The sequence below is a fragment of the Xiphophorus maculatus genome, chromosome 6 (assembly GCF_002775205.1).
Source record: "Xiphophorus maculatus strain JP 163 A chromosome 6, X_maculatus-5.0-male, whole genome shotgun sequence".
Lineage (NCBI taxonomy): Eukaryota > Metazoa > Chordata > Actinopteri > Cyprinodontiformes > Poeciliidae > Xiphophorus > Xiphophorus maculatus.
In genome coordinates, this window is record NC_036448.1 from 7,192,915 (window position 1) to 7,218,366 (window position 25,452).

At 39.9% G+C, this 25,452-nt stretch overlaps 1 protein-coding gene across 1 annotated transcript; it reads right to left on the reverse strand.

The window, feature by feature from the left end:
- Nucleotides 1-1,030: 1,030 nt before the first annotated feature.
- Nucleotides 1,031-25,452, reverse strand: LOC111608842. The gene is made up of 15 exons (XM_023335219.1): nt 25,148-25,452; nt 24,912-25,015; nt 24,563-24,835; nt 24,266-24,359; nt 24,115-24,182; nt 23,795-24,019; nt 23,633-23,698; nt 23,420-23,551; nt 23,268-23,330; nt 23,143-23,181; nt 22,880-22,999; nt 21,973-22,021; nt 12,399-12,501; nt 1,230-1,347; nt 1,031-1,078 (listed from the first exon to the last, which is right to left on the reverse strand). The coding sequence occupies exons 1-15, from the start codon at nt 25,254-25,256 to the stop codon at nt 1,031-1,033; spliced, it is 1,611 nt and encodes a 536-aa protein (XP_023190987.1). The 5' UTR covers nt 25,257-25,452.

Genomic DNA, 25,452 nt, shown 5'->3' on the forward strand with positions numbered 1-25,452 from the left:
GAGAAGCAGCATTTAGCTTCTATGCATCACAAATCTAGAACAAACTTCCAGAAAACTGCGAAAGAGTTGAAACACTGAGTTCCTTTAAATAAAGGCTAAAAGCCCACCAGTTTAGAGCTACCTTTCAGTGGTAGGAAATGGAACATGGATCAACATATTTGATTTATATCTGCTCGATCTTGATATGGTTTTTGACAAAATGTACTGTTTATTGCTTGTTTCATAATTGATTACTGTATCTTTGTATGTACTTTCTGAGGCATTGTCTTCATGTTTTCATGCATATTTAATTTAATTTATTTTTGACTCAAAGTCAGTTTACAAATTGTACAATGTAATCAGTTAAGTCAAATTGTCTATTAATAATCTGACAGTCTTGTAAACTCCAGCACATTGTGTCTGCAAGAGTGCCATGGCAGTTACTCAACGCAAGTATCTACACAACGGTTCTGCTCAGAAGACACCAAAAACTCTGAACCTTTCACGCTGCACACCACCCATATCATGAAGCATGGTGGTGCGAGTATCATGCAGTGGAGATGCTCCTACTTTACAGGAAAGCTCTCGCACACCAAAAGACAACAGAACAATAGTATTTTTTTTATTTGCAAGCCCGGCATACTTGTGCTAGAGAAAATGCATGGTACTTTCTGTCTTCTGTATCATTACGTATGTGTGTTTGTGCATGGGCACGCGTGGGTCAACTCGGGTCTTTCTTCACAGTAGACGCTCTTGGTAGGAGAGCTGTCATCTGGTTTACAAGGCGCCCATTAAGGAGCTAGCATGCATAGCGCTGATTGAATGCAGTGCTGCCGGTGTGCGCTTTAGTTAGTCTGTCAGAGAAATGTCTGTATGCGCTTCCCCAGACATCTTTACCTTTGTTTGTGGGCGTGTGCGTGCGTGTGTGTGTGCAAAAATAATCACAGAGAAAGTGAAGAAATTTGCCTGGGAGACTGTGTGTGTGTGTGTGGGTGAGAATTTTAATGCACCGTTGTACAAATGTACATAGTGTGCCACGTGCGTGTCATGGTTAATGTTGATTATGTCGGGGCACAGTGAGGCGCTGACAGTGCCACGTCTGCCGAGTGACGGAGATGATGTTAACAAGCACAGGGAGGCGGTCACCACCCCTCTGTTTACAATATGTGCTAAAGCTGTCGAGACCATAACTACCGCGCACCGATTGTGTGTGCCTGTTTGTGTGCGTGCGTGCGCGCGCGTGTGTGTACTAAAACCTCCTTGTCCTCCACCTCTTTGTTGTCACACTCCTCATCTCCGAGGTGCTGCAGAGCCTGGTACTCTAGCTGAGAGGGACAGAAGCCTTTTTCACTGAAGATGTCTACGAGCCTGCACGCCGGAGCAACAGCCAAACAAGACACGCAACATAATTTAACCTCTAAAAATGTTGATCGCAACCTTATATGGGTATTTTCCACACGTTTTATTTCACCTAGCTTCATTTGGGAAGGCAGGTGAAAGATAAACTCGATATTTGTAAAAATTGATAATAAAAAACCCACATTCAATTCATCACGATAATAGCATAATGGCGGGCAATTCTGGCTTGTCGTCCCTTCTATATTTTGCAATTTGAGTCGTTGTTAATGTGAAACAGCGAGATACGAGGTCTTTAATGGGCCCAAGTTAAAAGCTTGGCTCTTGTAAAGCACCAGAAGTTAAAAGCTTACACAGAGTTATCATAATAGGCCACGCTCAACGTCAGCCAAGTCGTCTTTTTGAAGCAGGCCTAATTTCCCATGATGATGATGATGATCAGCCGGACAACATGCTCAGAAACAATTAACGCTGGTCGCTGAAGTGGACACTTTCCCCAAGTCAGCCATTGAGGGCCAGGGCATAAATAAGTCCCCTTGTCAGCCATTGCCAAGCGACAGCTAATGATTCTCATTAATATGCAAAATAGCAGCCATATTTCTCTGCTGTGTGTGTGTGAGTATGTGTGTGTCCTTTCGCATTTTGCGTGCTTGTTCTGGCCAGTGCAAAGTGACCAGCTCAAGAAAATTTCTAATTGCAAGTCAATTATGTCATTGAGCCCATTTAGATGTTCATTTGTATGCAAATGTGAAGTGAGGAGAGGGACACTAGCATCATACAACATGGAGGGCAGAAATACTGAACACTTACCCTGGCACAGAGCTTTAAGACTCTGTATGGTGTGATTTGTCCCTACTTTAGCAGTAAGGAATCGAGAAACTTCGGGAAAAGTACTATGCATAACGCTAGAGAACTGAAAGTAACATCTTAGTTTCAACAATCTAAAGCAAACCCCAGGATTTTACACCAATCTAATCTAACCAAATAAGTCACTTATTTATAGATTTATTTTAAAGTTACTCAAAAATATTATTACGTTATTGGAGTCTTTGCCGTCAAGCAGATGAACAATAGATGTTTCTGGACAATCGATGTTCTTCCCTCATCACACTGGTGCAGTTTTGATTCTAATCACTAGATGTTGCTAATATGCAGCCAAATACATCTTTGATACATATGGAATATGTGTCAATATCTACCTACTCTGCAATAAGACCAGAAGCAGTTTGAGGCAAATCTGTGACAATAGTCCACCCGGGTGGTCAACCATTTTGCAATGGTGTACTTATGTTGAGGTGCTGTATTAAAAAATGCGTTTCATGTCAACTTCTAAGTAGATAATATTAAAAAGAACTTCTAATTTCATTTTATGATGGAAAAAGTTTTCTTAATACACCAGTATACTGACTTACAGTTGTTTATGCCTGCCGCACTATATTAAAAACGAGCTTCATGGAATGCTTAAAGTAGTTTTATGTCACATGAAACTATGAAAGCTTATTGTTAGATTTATTTTTTTGGAATTTTTTTTAATCAACAGATTTTCTCCAGTTTGGAAAAGGTTTAGGAGGATCAGGAGGCTGAAATTATAGTTCAACATTATTGTAAACCAGAAAAAGTATCGCATCCATTCAAATTAACTTGGATCACAGGGAAAGGATGCGGGTCGGCACTAATGCCATGGATTTTTATCTTGCAATAAAGCAAAATTCAAAAGTTTCTCTGGCTCTTACAGACGCTGTGGGGTCAAGTTGTAAAAACTCAGAGCTCATCATTTCATCAAGCTATCATCCTGAAAATATGTTCCTGTTGTCTGGAGAAGTGGGCCAGGCCCAGTAAATGATTTCCAGATCCATCATCCTGCTGTGATCTCATCCGAGGTGTGAACACATCAATACGAAGAAATGAAAGAGTAAAGGACGACAACAGGAGACATTAGAAGAGTGTTGCGCGGGGGGGGGGAGCAAATAGTTTAACAAAAACAGAACGCAATACATGTCTGCTGCTTTATATTTATTTCTAACTTTGGTAACTTTTTATTTTTTTCTACTATGCTAACATGTCGCGTACAGGCAGCTGCATGTTTGATCCTGTGTGTTCTCGCTGTCGTCAATTCGTCAATGGGAGTAGAGTATCCTGGTGACATTGGGCAGTCATTACCCAAGCCTTCCGCAGTTAATGAACGACTGGTCCGCAGCATTCCAGCTAAATTCATTATCACTGGGTTCGACTTGATGATGCAGATTAATAATCGGTTTGTCACCTAGATATTTTGCATGATTAATGTGTGTATCGATTAAGAAGAGAAGGGCGGCGGTGGTGTGTACCAGCAGCAGAGTACAGGAAGTCAATGATTGGTCCGCGAAAAGACTGATTGGAACAGCAGAGAGAAAATCACTGAGGGCTAACTTAATCAAAGTTGTGGTTTGGGTCTTAGCAAAGATTTCTCTTATGTACTCTCTTTTTTTCCTACATAGATTTTTTAAAAATGTCATCTTCGAAAAGACGTTGATTAATTAAGTCATCTCACAGTGGTTTTATATAAAAAAAAAAGTGTTATCTGCAAAAATGTTGAGATATTCTAATATTAACACTTGTATTGCTAGTTATATACAAATTGGTCCTAATGACGTTGCTCTCAAATCTATTAAAATAAAGCAAAGTGCTTTTAGAGAAGTTTTGTATTTGATTAGGGTCATCAGAAACGTTGTGTCCCTCTCAGCTCAGTGGCAGGTAGCAGCCGTCTCCTCAAAGGAAGGTCTTTCTTGTATAAATATATATCAAGGAAAATCTACTTTCTGTTTCTGTCTCTTTATACACAGAAACAGATGTGTTGTTCTCCATTACCCAAACTTAAGTTCACTGCTAGAAATCAACCATGTACTGCGTTTATAGATAAACCGTTTACAATGGAAGATCTTGCATGTCTATAGACTGACTGAGTGAATGCATAAATTAAGCAGACTTGTTCAGTCCAAAGTGTGGTTTGTGACTAAGTAAGGATTGATGTACTCCCATTTTTCTCCATAGTTACAATAAAGCACAGTACAGTATAGTCTTGTTGAACTTGACCTATGTAGCGGAATTTACTTCAAAGTAGGCGTATTACCTTAGGGTTTAATCACACAAGAAACCACAATATCATTTGCAAAAAGGCTGATCCTTTAAGGGATTAATCACAGCCCTTGTTTTTAATCAATATATTATTTACAGATTGGCCTTAATATTGTGCTAATTTCAAAAGCATTGAGAAGTATTTGTTTAGCTTTGCATCGTCCTATCATGATTTTAAGCCACTCATTTAAAAGAAAAAAAAAAAATCATAGCAGATCAAATTAATAAACTGATATGCAAATGAGAGAAAATCCACTAAAGACATCACTTTTTAAACTGTCTCCTTGTTTTCCTGTTTGGTATTCTGAGCCCTTACAGCTGACTCTTGGTAGACACATGCTGATGCCCATCTACTGAGCTCAGATTCAGTGCTATTGATCAGCCATGTACTGGATATATAGATCCACCAAGTTTATAGACAACTCATTTATTATGGTAGATCTTTATCCATGTCTATAGATTTACTGTGTGAAGGTATAGATTGAGCAAGGACTAGTTTATGGCACATTATCTTTATTTTTTTTTTTTTACCAAGATATAAATAAGCTGCCTAAACAGCAGCTCTGTTTATCTAGTTAGGCCCGAGCAGCAAAGCGCTGCGAAGGCCTATTGTTTCTGTACTGTTTCTTATTATTAGGCCCGAGCAGCAAAGCGCTGCGAAGGCCTATTGTTTTCATACTGTTTATTATTCTTATTATTCTTCCACCCAAATGAATTGCCTTTTTGGGGGCTTTATCATATTCAAAAACTCACCAAACTTGGCGGTCGCATAAAACGAGTTTTAAATTTAAGTACTGTAAGGTCGTCGCAAAAATCGCAAAAAAAATTGCTCAACGGCAGCAACTAGCAATTTTCAAAAGACCCATTGCTATTCACTTACTTCATCGTAGAGACTTGAAATTCGGTACAGTTGTAGGGCTCACTAAGACGCTCAGAATTTACAAGTAATGTCATAGTGCAACTATCACAGAAAGTCGGCCATGTTGGATTGAAGGTCCATTTCGGACCCTATTTTGGCCGTTTACAGCCTTCGTATTTGATCGAACTCCTCCTAGGGATTTCGATTGATCGGCTTCAAACTCGGTCAGTCTGATCATAAGGCATGTCTGATTTAAAGTTATCAAATTGGTGAGTTTTGGAGCATGTTGAAGGGGGGTTAGCAGGGGTCAAAGTTCACCTACACGCCAGGAAACAAAAACCTCTTATATTTCCTATACAAAAACACATAGAGGGACCAAACTTTCAGTGATTGATCGTCATCGGGTGTCCTATAATACCCTGCAGTGAAATTTTTTTTTTACGTAGGCCACGCCCCCTGAGAGCAGGAAGTGTAATGTTTTACTGTGAACGGTCGCTATCTTAGCCCTTTGACCTAATCAACATGAAACTGTGTCCAGAGACAGAAGACATGTTGGTGTGTTGTGGATTCCAACCCCGACCGGCTGCGATGAAGCAGGTGGGCGTGGCGGCGTTGCGAACGCCATCGAATTTCGTTTGGCTCTGAATTCCACAGTTTCGGGGTGAGCTGCTCCAAACTCACTAGGATGGATCCTTATACACCCGCCAACAGGAATCCATAGCGAAATTTGGTGGGCGTGGCCTAATTTCTCTACATCTCCCCCTAGAATATTTAGAAAAATCAGCCCCAAGCCATGCTTAATCCTAGAATTACGAAACTTGGTACACATGTGTATCTTGTCAGGACGTACAAAAAAGTCTCTTGGAGCCATGCTCTAAACCCAACAGGAAGTCGGCCATTTTGGATTGAAGGTCCATTTTGGACCTCGAGTTTGACATTTACAGCCTTTGCATTTGATCGAACTCCTCCTAGGGATTTCGATTGATCGGCTTCAAACTCGGTCAGTCTGATCATAAGGCATGTCTGATTTAAAGTTATCAAATTGGTGACTGTATGAGCTTGCTGAAGGGGGGTTACCAGGGGTCAAAGTTCAGCTACTCGCCATGAAACACGAAACTCTTATATTTCCTATACAAAAACACAGAGAGGGACCAAACTTTCATTGATTGATCGTCATCGGGTGTCCTAAAATACCCTGTGGTGAAATTATTTTTTTAAGTAGGCCACGCCCCCTGAGAACAGGAAGTGTCATGTTTTACTGTGAACGGTCGCTATCTTAGCCCTTTGACCTAATCAACATGAAACTGTGTCCAGAGACAGAAGACATGTTGGTGTGTTGTGGATTAAAGCCTTGACCAGCTGCGATGAAGCAGCTGGGTGTGGCGGCGTGGCGAAGTGACCTGTAACGCCGATGCCATACGTTTGCTTCTAGATTCCACATGTTTCGACCGAGCTGCACCAAACTTGGCCTGACTCATCCTGGTGTGATACCTGACAATGCTATGTCATCATATTATGACGTCATCTAAGCCCCGCCCCCTCAGAATGAATTAGAGAGATCTTCTGTGTAATTACATAATAAACAGTCCATGTTCGTTGTTTGTAGGGCAATGCTGCCCTCTGCTGCCCACTGAAATAGTTTCATTATTTCAGTAATTCGACACCAGAGGGCAGCATTGCCCTACGGAATGACAGTTCACTGTTGTAATGGAGGAAAAAATTAAATAATTTGTAATTCTAACACAAAAACTCACAGAGACACCAAACGTTCAGTGATTGATCATAATCGAGTGTCCAATAATATCCAATGGTCAAATGATGACATCACTTAGGCCACGCCCCCTGAGAACAGGAAGTGTCATGTTTTACTGTGAACGGTCGCTATCTTAGCCCTTTGACATAATCAATATTAAACTGTGTCCAGAGACAGAAGACATGTTGGTGTGTTGAGGATTCAAGCCCTGACTGGCTGCGATGAAGGAGCTGGCTGTGGCGGCGTGGCGAAGTGACCTGTAAGGCCGATGCCATACGTTTGCTTCTAGATTCCACATATTTCGACCGAGCTGCACCAAACTTGGCCTGACTCATCCTGGTGTGATGCCTGACAATGCTATGTCATCATATTATGACGTCATCTAAGCCCCGCCCCCTCAGAATGAATTAGAGAGATCTTCTGTGTAATTACATAATAAACAGTCCATGTTCGTTGTTTGTAGGGCAATGCTGCCCTCTGCTGCCCACTGAAATAGTTTCATTATTTCAGTAATTCGACACCAGAGGGCAGCATTGCCCTACGGAATGAAAGTTCAATGTTGTAATGGAGGAAAAAATTAAATAATTAGTAATTCTAACACAAAAACTCACAGAGACACCAAACGTTCAGTGATTGATCATAATCGAGTGTCCAATAATATCCAATGGTCAAATGATGACATCACTTAGGCCCCGCCCCCTCGGAACAGGAAGTGCTATTTTTTTACTTGGAAAGCTCTGTTTATGGCTCTCTTGACCTAATCAAGATGATTCGGATGATAAACTCTGTCAATGCTCGCTGCTGGCTGAACCGTGTGGGCGTGGCCAAATGGCGAATATCAGTCCCTCGCCATATACATACGTTTGGCTCTTATTCAGGCATAGATCATCCGATTGGCGCCAAACTGGATATGTATGACCTTTGTTCACCTCTAAAGAGCCCGACGGGTTTGAAATGTAATTTGGCTCCACTGCGCCCCCTAAGTTAATACATGGGCTGTATCTCCTCGACGCATCGACCGATCTGCACCAGATTTTTTGACAGTCGTCGGGGAGCGCTGCCGAACGCATTCACGCGTGTCGCCTGGTGGATGGGTGTGGAAAATGCGCGACAGCTTCTGCGGTGGCTAGCGGGCGGCGGTGCTGGAAACTGCGGCGGAGCTTCTGCGGTGGGGAGTTGGCTGCGGCTCTGGAAATCGTGCGAGAGCTTCTGCGGTGGCTGGAACCCCCGCGGTGGCCAATAGGCCGGAGCGGCGCTTGCTGCGAGGGCCGCCCGAGGCTGCTTGCAGCTTTAATTATTATTACGATTCTGCCCCCCCAAAGAGGCGCCTTTTTGGGGGCTTTATCATATTCAAAAACTCACCAAATTTGGCGGTGGCGACTAGAAAATTTAAAAATTTTGAATTTTAAGGTTGTCGCAAAAATCGCAAAAAAAATTGCTGAACGGCGGCAACTAGCAATTTTCTGTTGACACAATGGTATGAACGTACTTCATCGTAGAGACATGAAATTTGGTACACATGTAGAGCTCCCCAAAAGACTCAGAACTTACATTTAATGTTATAAGCCAACTATCACAGGAAGTCGGCCATTTTGTATTGAACGTCCATTTTTTACCTCGATTTTGACGTTTACAGCCTTCGTATTTGATCGAACTCCTCCTAGGGATTTCGATTGATCGACTTCAAACTCGGTCAGTCTGATCATAAGGCATGTTTGATTTAAAGTTATCAAATTGGTGAGTTTTGGAGCATGTTGAAGGGGGGTTAGCAGGGGTCAAAGTTCACCTACTCGCCATGAAACACGAAACTCTTATATTTCCTATACAAAAACACATAGAGGGACCAAACTTTCAGTGATTGATCGTCATCGGGTGCCCTACAATACCCTATGGTCAAATGATGACATCACTTAGGCCACGCCCCCTGAGAACAGGAAGTGTCATGTTTTACTGTGAACGGTCGCTATCTTAGCCCTTTGACCTCATCAATATGAAACTGTGTCCAGAGACAGAAGACATGTTGGTGTGTTGAGGATTCCAACCCTGACCGGCTTTGACATAGCAGCTGGGCGTGGCGGCGTGGCGAAGTGACCTGTAACGCCGTTGCCATACGTTTGGCTCTGAATTCCACAATTTCGGGCCCAGCTGCTCCAAACTCACTAGGTTGGATCCTTATCCACTCACCGACAGGAATTCATAACAAAATTTGGTGGGCGTGGCCTAATTTCTCTATAGCGACCCCTAGAGTATTTTAAATGAACAGCCCCAAGCCATGCTTAAACCTAGAATTACGAAACTTGGTACACATGTGTATCTTGTCGGGACGTACAAAAAAGTCTCTTAGAGCCATGCTCTAAACCCAACAGGAAGTCGGCCATTTTAGATTGAATTTCATTTGACCTCGATTTTGACGTTTACAGCATTCGTATTTGATCGAACTCCTCCTAGGGATTTCGATTGATCGGCTTCAAACTCGGTCAGTCTGATCATAAGGCATGTCTGATTTAAAGTTATCAAATTGGTGACTGTATGAGCTTGCTGAAGGGGGGTTACCAGGGGTCAAAGTTCACCTACTCGCCATGAAACACGAAACTCTTATATATCCTGCACAGAAACTCACAGAGACACCAAATTTTCAGTTATTGATCAACAATAGGTGTCCTAAAATACCCTGTGGTGAAATTATGACATCGCTTAGGCCACGCCCCCTGAGAACAGGAAGTGTCATGTTTTACTGTGAACGGTCGCTATCTTAGCCCTTTGACCTAATCAACATGAAACTGTGTCCAGAGACAGAAGACATGTTGGTGTGTTGTGGATTCAAGCCCTGACCGGCTGCGATGAAGCAGCTGGGTGTGGCGGCGTGGCGAAGTGACCTGTAACGCCGATGCCATACGTTTGCTTCTAGATTCCACATGTTTCGACCGAGCTGCACCAAACTTGGCCTCAGTGATGCTGTTGTGATGCCTGACAATGCTATGTCATCATATTATGACGTCATCTAAGCCCCGCCCCCTCAGAATGAATTAGAGAAATCTTCTGTGTAATTACATAATAAACAGTACATGTTCGTCGTTTGTAGGGCAATGCTGCCCTCTGCTGGCCACTGAAATAGTTTCATTATTTCAGTAATTCGACACCAGAGGGCAGCATTGCCCTGCAGATGAAATTCTTCGATTTTGTAATACACAGGAAAAAATGAAAAATTGGTATTTCTAACACAAAAACTCACAGAGACTCCAAACTTTCAGTGATTGATCGTCATCAGGTGGCCTACAATACCATATGGTCAAATGATGACATCACGTAGGCCACGCCCCCTGAGAACAGGAAGTGTCATGTTTTACTGTGAACGGTCGCTCTCTTAGCCCTTTGACCTAATCAACATGAACCTGTGTCCAGAGACAGAAGACATGTTGGTGTGTTGAGGTTTCCAACCCTGACCGGCTTTGAGATAGCAGCTGGGCGTGGCGGCGTGGCGAAGTGACCTGTAACGCCGATGCCATACTTTTGCTTCTAGATTCCACATGTTTCGACCGAGCTGCACCAAACTTGGCTTGAGTGATGCTGGTGTGATGTCTGAAAATTCTATGTCATCAGATTATGACGTCATCTAAGCCCCGCCCCCTCAGAACAGGAAGTGCTATTTTTTTCCTTGGAAACTTTCATCTATGGCTCTCTTGACCTAATCAAGGTGATTCTGTGTTGGATGACAGATAGGAAGTTGGTCTCGCTTGCTTTAAAGTGCCAAGAGTTTTCAATGGCGGCAACGCCGTTCGTATACGTTTGCCTCTACATTCCACATATTTTGACCGAGCTGCATCAAACTTGGCCTGAGTGATCCTGGAGGCTTGCCCGTCAATCCTACGTCATCACATTATGACGTCATCTAAGCCCCGCCCCCTCGGAACAGGAAGTGCCATTTTTTTCCTTGGAAAGCTCTGTTTATGGCTCTCTTGACCTAATCAAGATGATTCGGATGATAAACTCTGTCAATGCTCGCTGCTGGCTGAACCGTGTGGGCGTGGCCAAATGGCGAACATCAGTCCCTCGCCATATGCATACGTTTGGCTCTGTTATGGATTCCACAATTTCAGGCCGAGCTACTCCAAACTCACTAAGATGGATCCTTATCAACCTTCCGATAGGAATCCATAACAAAATTTGGTGTGTATGTCCTAATTTCTCTACAGCACCCCCTAGAATATTTTAAATGATCAGCCCCAAGCCATGCTTTAACCTAGAATTACCAAACTTAGTACACATGTGTACCTTGTCAGAACGTACAAAAAAGTCTCTTACAGCCATGGTCTAAACCCAACAGGAAGTCGGCCATTTTGGAGGAAATCTGTCATTTTTCTTATAGACATCGCATCTGATCGAACTACTGCTAGAGTTTTGCAAATACAGACTTGAGAATCACTGAGCACAGCCTTGAGGCATAAAAGGTGAAAGGTTATCAAAGGATTTCTTGTACATCAAAACATGTGGGCATGGCTAAGTGTCAAAATTGACTATTTGCCATGAAACGTCAATGTTCAATAGCTAAGTGTCTGTTTACAAAATATTTCATTATTCTGACACCAGAAGGCATCATTGCCCTATAAATGACAGAGATCAATGCTATGCTCCCCTCTGGTGTCGAATTACAGAAATAAAGAAAATATTTCAGTAATTCGACACCAGAGGGCAGCATTGCCTTACGAATGACAGAGATCAATGCAATGCTGCCCTCTGGTGCCGAATTACTGAAATAGTTTCATTATTTCTGTAATGCAATCATGACTGCCGCTTTTCTGCATGTTTCAGGCTTCTACAACAAGAAAACCCACGTCATACAAACTATTGTTTTATTTATGATGATTTATACTTCACCCATTTCATAAGTGATTACAACACTACTACTACTAATACTACTACTACTAATAATAATAATAATGTTAATAGCAAGTTAAACATGACAGAATAAATCCAGAATTGGACACTACATTGCAACTTTGTATGATTTTACATAAAAATCTTGCTCAAATGTTTTTTCAATTAATTCATGTTAAAACTACTAAATTTCTGTGAGAAATATAAATGCTATATCACAGCACTTTCAGTCTGTTATGACTGGCTAAAAGTCATAAGAAAACAGGAGACCATGCAGTGGTAAAAGTACATAAAAAGGAATATTTATTAACAAAAACAACAATGGATTGTGGATGTCAGTATCAGTGATGTAATGCTAATGCTTGGATGTGTTGTATGAGTGCATATGGAACAGTTGAAGTGCAAAAACAAAGACAAACTCAAATGTGCAAAAGTGGAGGAGCTGAGGCCCGGCAACAAAACCCCACAAGCATCAAGAAGGCAGAGTGGATGCCGAAGGCGACCCAGAAGGTGGAGATAGCCAGGTTCAAATACTCTGTGCTCCAAATCAACGGATCAGCAACACCTGCAAAAGGAGAGGAGCACAAAGAGAGAGAAAAGCAAAATCCGTAGCCCAACCCTTAATGCTGGGCTACGGAGCAATCCACATGCAACACACAAGCTCATGCATGTGTGTTGCATGAGCTTGTGTGAGCTCATGCAACAACAAGAATCATAATACTGCTATGCATAGATTGAGTTCATAATCATAGTAACTTTAAAATGTTACCACTACCGGAGGTTTAATGCTTCTAAGCTTTTACCTTTAATTGCCAGCACAATCGGCAGTCCAAGGACTTGAACCTTGCCCAACATGTGGAGTTCCAAAACGACTGCCTTTGCTTTTTTTGTGCTATGCGACTAGGTAAAGCAAAACCTGCATCAAGAACAGCTTCAAAGTTTTAACAGCATACATTTTAATCATTATTCAAATTCAAAAATACTTTATTGATCCCAAAAGGAAACTAGATAATATGAATGCAAATAAATAATATTCCAATTGCTAAAGTGTTACTTTTACATTATTACTTTTGGGTGTGTATTCACCAATTTAACTATCAAACTTTCATAAAAGCTGTCTTAATGCAAGAAACGAAACCCCTAAATACATAACTAAATATCAATGAACTTTAAACAACTAAAAAGGTTTTGTTAACTTTTCACATAAAGCTGAAATAACAGCTGCTAAGATACTTTTGATTAAATTGGAATACTAATGTTCACACTGTAAAGTGATTTTATTCATATTTTATAAAAAAATTAATTGATGTCTTAAAGATTTCAATTAATTTTGATGAAGAAAGCAAAACCTTTTTTTAATGTTCATAATGTCACATGATTGCAACAGCTTAAAACCACACATTACACCCTCATGATTACTAAAATGATTACAAGGTAAAACCACACATTATACCCTCATGATCACTAAAATATGTAGGCACAACTACTGCCTCCACTTTATACGTCTTTGATTTAACATAAACATGATCTATCAAAGTATCTTTTTCAGTGGTTGCTTCTACAACCATTTGGAGGTATCCTTTATCACAAACAAATTTTGTGATAATTGATGACTTCAAAATATCGTCATTAAAATCTCCAATCAGTGCAATAGTGTCACTTTGTTTCTCAAGCCAATCAAGTAACTGACCTAAATTATTTTTAAATAGTGACAGAGGGTATAGTGGCGGTCGGTAAATTACCCCAAGCACCATGTTAAAACTACAAAACCGATACACTAAACACTCCAAATTCAGCTCTGGTTGCTGTAGGATTTCAAATTCTACATCGTCTGCACAATAGATGCCAACACCACCATGTTGTTGGTCTTGCAACGCAATCAGTTCCGGATGCCTATTAGTATATGACAAACATCGTGGACGGTTAGTGAAGCTGTAACCATCTATCTTTACTGTATCCGTGTGGGTTGAAGACACCCATGTTTCTGTTATGGCAATGCATTTTGGTTTCCAATGTTCTGTATAACAGGATAAATCTTTTACATGCCGATTCAAACTTTGCACATTCATTAGGAATACAGTAAAAACAGATGTGTTAAATCGATCCAATTGAATTGATCCACTTAAAAGAGGTGTCATACTCTGAAGTGCAACCAAAATCTCATCCTTACAATATATCTTTTTTTCATTAAAATCTTGAATCGTCAATCCTAAAACACTTCTTACACGACTTATCGCGACATAAGCTTGTCCCGGTGCAAATATTTTACGAAAAGAAACAACAGCTTCGTCAACAGTTAGTCCTTGAACTTTGTGTACTGTGCATGCCCATGCCAACTTGAGTGGAAATTGTCGCCGCATGCCACCTTTAACAGTGGCTCTCTCCTCCTCAGGTCCAATGGGTGTAGATCCAGCCAAATCTGATGATGCATAGTGGCAGCTCTTCCTCTTCTGCATGCCTACACGTTCATTATCAAATTTAACATATACCACGTTAGGAAACTTGTCCTTTTCTGGTATTAATATTTCTGTAACAGTACCACAAACACCATTAACCAAACCGTCGCTAATGTCCACATTTTTACACAACATAACACGCGCTCCTTTACCCAATAACAAGACTTCCGATAAGCAAGTATTTGAAGCTTTCGCATGATTTCCTTCCAACAACCTCAATTTTCCTGTTTTTTTATCATTGACATAGTCCTGTGCCCCAATGCTAACAAATTCAGGACAAGTCTCATATAATCGATGAATATTGTGCTCATTTACTTGTTTATTGGTTGCGAATATATGCAAGGCTGAGCTAACCTCACCTGTTTCACAACGTTTTAAAATCTGTAAATCATCAGCCAATATTGATGTGCTTTTGGAGCGAGTTCTCATCCTGTTTAGCAGTTGAGAAAACACAGCATCTTTTTGTCTAACTATTTCAGTTAACTCTACAATTTTAAATAAATCTAACCATATATTTGTGGCAACACCATCAGAATAAAGTGGTTTGCCTTTCACAGGTGGAAGCTGGTACATATCACCGACTACAATTACACTAATATTCCCATATGATTTTACGGTTTGTTTTATCTGACGCAATCGACCATGAACATATGATAAGAGATTGTGATCAACCATCGATATTTCATCTATAATAAGAAGCTGGAGATCACAATATTTGACACGCAACGAATTTAATTTCTCTTCACTCAAAGGAGTATACGGTAGGCGTACATCCTTTCCAATAGAAAATGTGGTGTGGATTGTTGTTGCTTCTAAATTATATGCAGCAATGCCGGTGGGAGCTGTCAGTAACACGCATGTGTTGTCAGGAGACTGACACACAGTGGACAATAACCGTTTGGATTCATATTCAATTGCCTTGATTAAATGACTTTTTCCTGTGCCAGCACCACCTGTAATAAAAATATGCAGTGGTTCAGGATTTTTTCCATTAACTTTGGCTAGACACCACTGCCTGATTTGATAAAAAACAGAGAACTGTTTTTCATTCAAAGATCTAATTAATGCAAGGCCTTCAGTTCTAGTAATTTTTCTTTTCTCAAATACTGAAAATTCTTTACACTGTAAACTTAAATCAGGGATTTGTTCCTGGTCACTGTTTTCTATTTGTCTTTCTCTTTGTAATTCCACACACTCCAAGCGTTCCAATTCAACCTCAGGACACAATTCAGCCCATGCATCTTCCAGCATGACATCACCGGTAACATTGTCCACAGCCTCAAAATGATCAGATTCCACCTCAAATTCACTCCTATTTAAATCTACAACAGATTTTACTGAATGCCTTGTTCCATCAACAAAACTAATCACACCAGTTTGATAAAAGTCACCAAAGGTTTCACAATGTGCAGGTTTCAGTTCACTATCAAAGCGATAAGGCAGAAATAGCTGCATTATGCTTTGATAAAACCTTTCTGGCTCTTTTGTTTCAGAGAAACGCGCATAACGAACAACTGCTGGTTTTGTCCGAGTTCTTTTCACAACAAATCCAAAATCCTTATTCAATTTTACTGGATTTCTACATTTCTCATTTTTGGACAAAACGCGATACTCTGAAGCAAACTTAGCCAGGCACATATCAGGAAACACATCATCATTCGGCCTGTTCTTATAGCGGTCAACTATACCAGTCATCCACATGTCTTCTGGAGTAAGATCCTGTAATGTAGCTTTTTGTTTCAAAACAGAAATGGGTAAACTCATTTTCACAATATTATCACCTGTTGGAATAAAAACAACTTTCCGAGAACACTCCTTTAAATGCATGTTGGTAAGTCTATACACTGCTTCCTGAGCAGAAACATCACGATTATGCAAATAGACACTACCAAGTCTCTTTAAAGCCTCTTTAGCACTAACATTACCTTCTTTCGCTGCTTCTCTTTGTGCATTTCCTAGAAGAAGACCAATTTCACGTTCACTTTTTGACATATAAGATACAATATAAACACAACATGCATATGCATCAACACAATACTGGATATCAATATTTGCATCCCAAGCTTTTAACAGCGGTCTACTATATTGATTAATCCAGATTTCATTAATCTGCCTTTTCAACACCACATGTGTATTCCTACTAAATCGTTTATATGCCGTTTCAAATATATCTTGATTCATGCACAAGCCTTCAAACATTTCTTCCACAGTATTATATGGACAGTTGTCACCTGAAATGGCATTCTTTATCTTTGTTAAAATATTGCTTGCTACATCACTGTCCATTTGTTCCGGATGCCTCTTATTCTTATCAAGACATTCACAATCTGCACTACCATCAGTTTTATCCAAATTGCATTTACAAGTCTTGACCGGATCTTGATATTTTTCACCACGACATATAAATGTGCGACATGACACAGGCCTAGGGAAATTAAAACGACACACAGTTTTTTTCTTTTTACAAGTTTTTGAATGTCGTTTTGAATGCTGTTGTACAGATGTAACTACTTCAGACAACGCATCTTCTTCGGGTGGAATTTCACATGTCACATACTTATCAATAAATGTAATAACCTCTTCATCTGTGTTCTTGTCCAAAATTGGAGCACCAGAAATCCAAAAAAGGCAATGGCAATGAGGAGAGCCACGCTGCTGAAATTCTACACGATAATAGTAGTCTTCAATTTTTCCAATCGGATGAGCAGGAGACATGAGGACTTCTCTTACAAAAACATGCCATCTAAAATCAAACATTCTAGCAGCAGTAACAGGGTTTCGACGCAACAATTCACACTTCTCTGCCCATTGCAACTGCTCCAAAGTCTGCGTTCGCCCTTCCTGCTTTAAGATGCTATAAAGCAGATTAGTCCATCTCATATCGGCAGACGAAAAAGAAGCAAACCATGTGGGTTTCCCCAACATTCTAACACAAGCTAGCAAGTCGCGTTGAGCCGTCTGCCAGAAAGCTGGTGTGCCTCGAATAGGTTTCAAGAAACGATAGCCATCATCAAACTCCAACAACTTACTTATGGACTGTTCATCCCTTAAAACCTCACTCATATTTTGAGGTGTACGACTTGTACCTTTACGTAAAGCTATTGAAACTTTAGAGACAACCTGCTCCAGTTCTGACATGTACTGTGCAAAGAAAATATATTCCACATTACGTGCAAATCTGCCATCAGCATGAAGAAGTCTGTTATTAAAATAACGACTCAAAGTCAAACGATACTGCCGCTTTTCATGGTATGTGTTAAAACCCGATGGGAACAATACAGGGAAACATTTTGCTTCGTTAGTACAATCAGAAAGCAGTTTTATAGGGTTATTATTTTCCCCCGGTGCAACATTCAACACATTGTCAACATAAAGATCCAACGCTTCTTGTCCTATATCTACCGGCATAAGACAAGTGTCCTGGAACATGCAGTGTTGCTGTCTGTCATGTAAAAGGTCATCATCATTTTCATCTATGGACAGGTCCTCATTTTCTTCATTAACACTATTATTGTTTAAAACAGAATTATTATCTTCCTGACAAAACTCATTGATCCAAGATTCATTGAACTCTACATTTTTATAATGAAAGTTACAATGTTTCAAGTACCAAAGAGCTTCCTGGACATGCATTGAGTCAACATACTGATAATCATAATGACCTTTGTATGTCAATTTTCGCTTCAACTTAACAGGTAACAAAGACCCTTCCATATTACTACGTGGTAGCATACTGCAGGTTTCAGCAACATTTGCAGGGACGCAAGTAACGGGACCATGCACTCCATTTTGTCCACCTTTGGGCAAAGCCAACATTTTCATAAAGGGTATATGTAAAGCTATTAAATGTTGCTCCAAAGTATTCAAGCATGCCAACTGAGGTGGGATGTCATCAACAGTTAAATTATTGCATGAACTTTCTGGGGGCATTTGACCTTTGCTAATTTTATGATGACAACAGTAACAGATATACAACTTATTTCGACAGGTTTTGAGATTGCATGGTGATATGCACGCATTGTTACATATATGCAGATAAGCATCACTTATACATTTATCTGCGATTAAAGACATTTCTTTCGTTTTCCTGTAGGAATCTTTGCGACAATTCAACACCTGATGTTTGAATAACAACCGAAAGCACACGCAACACACAAAATTGGGCCCCTCTTTTACCTTGTTGAAAAATTGCGCAACAACAAAATCAAACTCCTTTGACTTTATTTTAATCTCCCGTCGTTTTAGCTCTACATTTGATATTTTGTGGATCTTATGTTGTGGATCAAGGTATTTCTTTCTACTTAAGTGTTTAACTTTTTCTCTGTGAAATTTGTTTTCTTGATATTTCGCAATGCTCATGCGCTTAAGGTTTTCTCGGTGTGGTTTGTTTTCTTGATATTTCGCAATGCTCATGCGCTTAAGGTTTTCTCGGTGTGGTTTGTTTTCTTGATATTTCGCAATGCTCATGCGCTTAAGGTTTTCTCGGTGTGATTTTTTTTCTTGATATTTCGCAATGCTCATGTGCTTAAGTTTTTCTCGATGAGATTTATTTTCATTATATTTCGCAATGCTCATTTGCCTAAGGTTTTTTTGGTAAGTCTGATCTTCACGATATTTATTTGTCCTCCAATGTTTTTTTTGTTCCTTGTATAGGAAATTTTGCTCATACGCATTTCTTTTATTAGATTTAAATTTTTGCCTATATTCCATTTGAGTTCTATATTTTATGGTTTTTCTCTGATTCTTTTTTTGTCTTAAATACATAGAAGAACTGTAATTTGCTTTATCGCTTAAAACAGTTTGATCTGCATTTTTCTGAACTTGTGGAGATCTTGTACGAATGTGTTGTTTCTTTAACGAAACATTTTCTTCACAAAGTCCAAAGCAAAAGTCTTTATCACCTTGCTTTGCACAAATAACGACATCAAAATGCTCATCACAGTTCTGCAAATATATTGCTTCATTGGTCAAATGACTATTTGAATTATATTTGGTCCACTGTGTGCCGTTAAATACATATATATCCAGTCCTAACATATTGGCGGCAGATTTAAACTCAATTTCTGTAGCACAGTGACCCAAGTACTTCATCTGTGACTGGTTAACATATTCTGTCACAGAAGTAAAATCTTTTTCCAAAAATGTTCCGCATTCTTTTGTATTTTTAGTCATGTGTGAAATAACAGCGAGTCTAATTTTACGGTGATTTTTCTCAGAACCAGTAAGTGCATAGGCTACAGCTCTGAAAAAACTGTTACCGTCATTTATAATATTTTTAGTCTTACACACATGTCCCAAAGGCCCACGCAATATTACTTTTTGAAAATTATGTTCTTCAAAATCTATTTTTAAATTGTTACACAAAGTTTTAGCAGTAACTTCAGAGATGGGAGTAAATAGTGAAGTATTTTGGTTATCTTGTAAAATACCCACGCACTCGTCTTCAATGGAAGTCTCTGTTTTTACTCTCTTTATACGCGCAATGTTTTGTTCTGTTGTAACTTGCCGAGTTTTATATTCCCCAGAAAGATCGCTATTCATGCAATAACCATAACATGTTTGTGACCGAGGCTGCTTCACACAAGTAACCGTCTCATAATGATTACCGCTAATATTTTGCAAATAAAGAGCATGATTGGACAAACTACTCAAAGAACTGTATTCAAGCCATTTATCGTCACAAAATGTGAAAATGTTAACACCAAAATAATCAGCTGAAGCCTTAATTTCTACTTCAGTTGCCCAACTGCCAACATATTGCATTCTTGAAACAGCAATATATTGTGATATGGAGGAATACTCACTTCTTAAAATACTATCATATGTGTGAGAATTCCTTTGTAACTGTTTAACAACAGCAAGCCTAATTTTGCGATGATTTTTCTGGGTGCCACTGATGGCTTGACTAAGTGCTCTGAAAAAGCAGTTTCCATCTCCAACAATTTTTTCCGTCAGACAAGGCACACCCAGTTCCCCAACCACAGAAGATACAGAATTTGCCCGTTGATACTCCACATTCAACTTTCCACACAGTGACCGTGCAATCTCTTCAGAGACAGGGTTAAAATACAATACCTTACTTTGGACACCAGTAACAACTACATCATCATCCATGTCTGACATGTCAAGTTGGGATGAATGTTCTCCACAAGAATCGTCCTGCATGTCAACACCTGTAAAGGTGTGATCAAAAACACCACTGCTGCTCCCTGGAACAGCAGCTACATGTTCAGATGCAATTTTACTTGAGCCTGTCTGAACAATATCAACTCCACTGATCTCAAATAATTTGGGAGTGACATTCAGTTGACCAGAAAACCTTTCAATGTACACAAAAACATCATCAAGAGTGTTGAAGTAAAGGACAACACTCTTTCCAGTTGCATGTACCATGCCGTCGGTGTTACGTGCATGAGAGTCCACAACAGCATAACGTCCATTAGAACTAATAAGGGCACAAGTACTGCCACTTATTGTAATAAAGCTGGTTTCATATTTTGCACACATCTTACTGAGTCCATCCCAAAGACTAGTATGCACACCTGATTCAAGAAGATCTGGATCCAGTGTATCAATAGCTCCAGCAACATAGTCCCCATAAGCATACTCAAAACTTTGCCCATCAACATGCATCTTTTTAGGCAAGTCTGGAACAGAGAGAAGCTGACTTCCACCACTGATTAAATTGTTGTCACGCAAAAATGTATATAGCTGATCACCCAAAACAACTACATCATCCAATATGTCAGCATTCCACGAAAAAACGCTGTCCAGTGTGTGCTTTGTTAAAGCAACAGCACTTATGGCTGTACACTGAACCCCGGCATATTTAAACTGAACATTACCCTGATGAAACGATCCACTGAGTGATGCGACATGGCTACTTGCACTATGGCATGCATCTGTAGCCTGTCTGTCAGCAGTAACTGCTGCACATGTCTCCACATTACTGTACATCTCTTGTACAGAAATAGCAAAGATTCCGTACTCGGTCGCATTTAATGATTCCCTGAGGTTAAGAAGGTGAATCATTAAATCATTTAAACACGTGTTAAACACGACTACCGACGTACCGAACTGAGATGCCAACCCCTGTGAATTCCGTGTTCCAAAGTCCACGACGACAAAGTAGTCTCCATGCTGGATTATCAAGCTAGTTGCACCATGAAGACTAAAGATACACATTCCATCTCTCAACAAGTACTTATTTAATATTTCATACAGTTCCTCTTCCTGCTCAAAACCAAGTGTCCCAAACACAATGTTTCCAGTTACTACTTTCCACTTTCGACCAAAAATAGTCAGATCTTCAACCAGCTTGCACAACTCCGGCTTTGGACCTCTGTTTGGTCTCTCTCGAGCAACATATTCCGCCAACTTCCGACCTTCTACACCGACTTCATCTACATCTGACGTCTTCCAGGTACAGACGGGAGAAATGTGGTGTTTTATTGCTGCTACAACACTACATGACATTATGGTATCAGAGCTAGAGTGATTAGTACCAAAAAATGTCCCTGCAACAAGAGACGGTGGCAGCCCCGTTGAACACCTGCAAGGAACGGGGTTAACAGCCTGACCTTTGGGTGATGTTTGCGTGCGCTGGAAGTCGGCCACGTCCTCAGTCGTCTAGAGTGAAAATATGAAAACCATGACATTTGTACATCCTCATTTGGTAATGACTTTTCCTTAAATATACTATCATTAGCATAATTGCAACTAACAATTATTTCAATCAAATTAAAAAAAGAAAATATCCACATTGTGCTAATGTTTCATTCCAGTCTGTTTTATACAATATATATGTAAACCAAATAAGAAATTATTTAAGACTATTGTAGTGAAATTCCACAATAATATGGATGGGTTTTAGCGCAGTCTAATGGTTACCTACAAATGTTACAGGAAACGTGAAATTGCCCTCAGTCTAACTCTGCTGTAGTAAATCACACAGTCCCATTCTCTTCCCAAAACGTTATTATAAAGTATATTACAAAGCTTACAGAGAAATTATTATTTTAAATGGAAAAAATGTTTTCAATACAATTTCTCCTAAATTACTCTTTTAAATCTTTTGACTTTATAGCAAATGGCCTTTTTTGACCCAAAATAGTCCAGTTCATGATTACTAAATTAGTTAATTACTTCAGAAATTGATTCATTGTGAGCAATCTAATTAATTGCTTGAGCCTCAATTGTTACTTTTAGTCCAATATGTCCCTGAAAAAGACATCCATCCATCCTCTTCCGCTTATCTGGGGTTGGGCATAGCAGCTTCAGAAGGGAGACCTTGAAAAATATCTACATTTAACGTTTCAATCTCTCCTGACTGCAAATTGATTCCTTTTTATGCACAACAGATTTATTACATAAGCCAATGACAATAATTTGGAAGAGAAAATCTGATTTCTGTTATGAAAATTGTAGAATGAAAGGAACAACACTCAGACAACATTTTTTATTAATACACACTGAAGGAGACATTACCCCCTGGCCAGAAGGAACCTCCAAGCGACAGGCAGGTCCCGAAGCAGGAGAGTCAGACGCCACAGGAGGACAAGCAGGACGAGCATCAGACACCAGCAACCTGGGCAGCTTAAGCACAACCTACAAATAAATGACACAAAAACATAACAATAAGCTGATTTTGCACAAGATCAACAAAGATACAATGTCAAATGTTTTCAATAAAACACTTGACACTGTTCAACATTCATTACACTTTTAACTTTAATGTGCAAAACACTTACAGTGTTAGTAGCAGGAGTTACACAAGATACAGGAGAAACCTAAAGGAGAAACGAAGAAAAGAACAGCTAAATAACATAAAATCATCTGAACTAAAAATAATTAATTAGGTTATGCTTTTACAAACTTTCTGTCTCGTGCGCCTAGACTTTGAGACAGCTGGTTTTTTTTGATGTTCCACAGGCTTTGTCTGTAATATCGCAAACAACATTGCAGATTCATGTTATATATAAAAGCAAATAATGACACTGTTAATAGTTGCAGCATTCTGTTAATTACCTCGGTGCCTGTGCGAACATCTGGAACGGCCGATGGAGAGACTGTTTCCATGGCCACCAAGATAGCGGGTGAGAAACGGACAGGATTGGACGGGATGGCACACTCCGATAAAGCCACAGGAGTGTCGTCCCGCTATAAGACCAACATATTAATTATTAAGATACCAGTGACATTGAAAATTACATCTTATACAGAGCTGCAAGCTTCACGCACCTGGTGATGAACCACTCTTTTCTTGGGTGAATCAGACAAACAGTCGGATTCTCCCGAGAGGTTCCTCTGCAAAGGTAGATGACATATAAGATTTTTGGGATGACTAGCAATAGTTAAACAAACATCTTTCTTCCACTGCAAGCAAAAATAAAAAACTCATACCTTCCTGCCGGATCTCACGAGCGTCCATTCGGTAGGGAGAGGAGAAGAAGGACGAGAACGTTCCTGTCCCTTAACTACCACACGGGGTGCAAACCTCGGTTTGTAAGGAGGAGTTGCCGGACTTTGCACCAGTGGCTTTGGTGCTGACAACTCCAGGAACTGATAGGAAAACATCCAAATCAGTTCTTTGAGGATATGCATCCCGTGGTCATCGCTCAAGTGGATCTGCACATATTAACAGTAATCATTAGAGATAAAATTAATATTTCATATAAATTCAAAATTTTTCCTCACTGTGTTTAAAATTAACATTTACTCACGCCATCAGGACACCACAGATGGCGACGGCCCAGAGGAAAGTTGTCAGCGATTGGATAGTACCGAATCCCTAAAAACATCATGATAAAATGAAAAGAAATTTTCAAACATTCACCAAAAAAAGAACATAATGAGAAATATTTTAATACGTACCTAGCTTTGCCGACCTGCGGTGGAATTCCTGCTGGAACCACTCCTGCTTCTCTCTGGACTCAGTCAGGCGGGGGACGAAGCCGGTACAAAAAACCTACAAAAATAACATATTTAGACATTTATATTGCCCATGAACCTATTAAGAAATTGATATTTATGTGTTTCTCCATCCCAGTCCTCAGTGACCATTGCTCTGCATGCTTTAGATGTGTCTCTGAAGGCAAATACCTAAAACATGCAGGGCAGCACTCTGTGAACCAGCATGAAGAACCACTTTAAATCAACCATTGTTATTACCTTAGGCCAACGAGAACAGACAGCCAATAGGTACCGCTCAAATTCCTGTCCGGCTTCTTCTGGGTGACGACTGGCCGTAAGGTTGTTTGATGGAGCCATGACGCAGACAGCGTCAGGCTCTCGAGGTACGACGGCATTCAACACCTCGAGACGCAGGTCGGCTGCGTGAGCACCAGGAGTTGAAATAAATCCAAACTGCAAGCAGCCGCCTGCCATCTCAACAATGCCGTCCACAAAAGAGCGCAAGTGGGACGCACCAATCAGAAGAACAAACTAAAATAGAAAAAACACAGCAAGATAAGATTTATGCCTACATATTCTATTTGAAATCATTGCTCATTTTACTTACTTTCTTATTGGGCAATCCCTCTGGAACGACCAGCTTGTGACAGTGATTAGTCACTTCACTAACTGGCCATTTTCGCACAGCGTGCCGCACGCCTGTGCCACGCTCTAAAAAATAACAAAAATCCAAAAAGAAATACAAATTATTTAAAGAAATATGCACTATGCACTCTGGATATTTCATTTGACATAGAAATATGACATAAAATTTAAAGAAATGTAATTAAATTTAACACTGACGTGGTTCAAAGTCGCTGGAGGCCTTGGGTATCCCAACTCGTTCGAGCCGGACTGCCTCTACTCTCCTTTTTGCAGCTTCCGATCGACGATGGGACTTTCCTCGAGGCATCTACATTTTGACATGAAATAATTCAGTACTATGAATATTGATAATTACAACAATATAAATATTAAACAGTTATATATATACATACATACAATCAAGACTCAATGCACAGCTTCAGTAATTATAACTAAAACCTGCGACCAGGCTTAATCATAAAATATTAATCAGTAATCTGATGTGCAAAATGTAATGTGTTGAC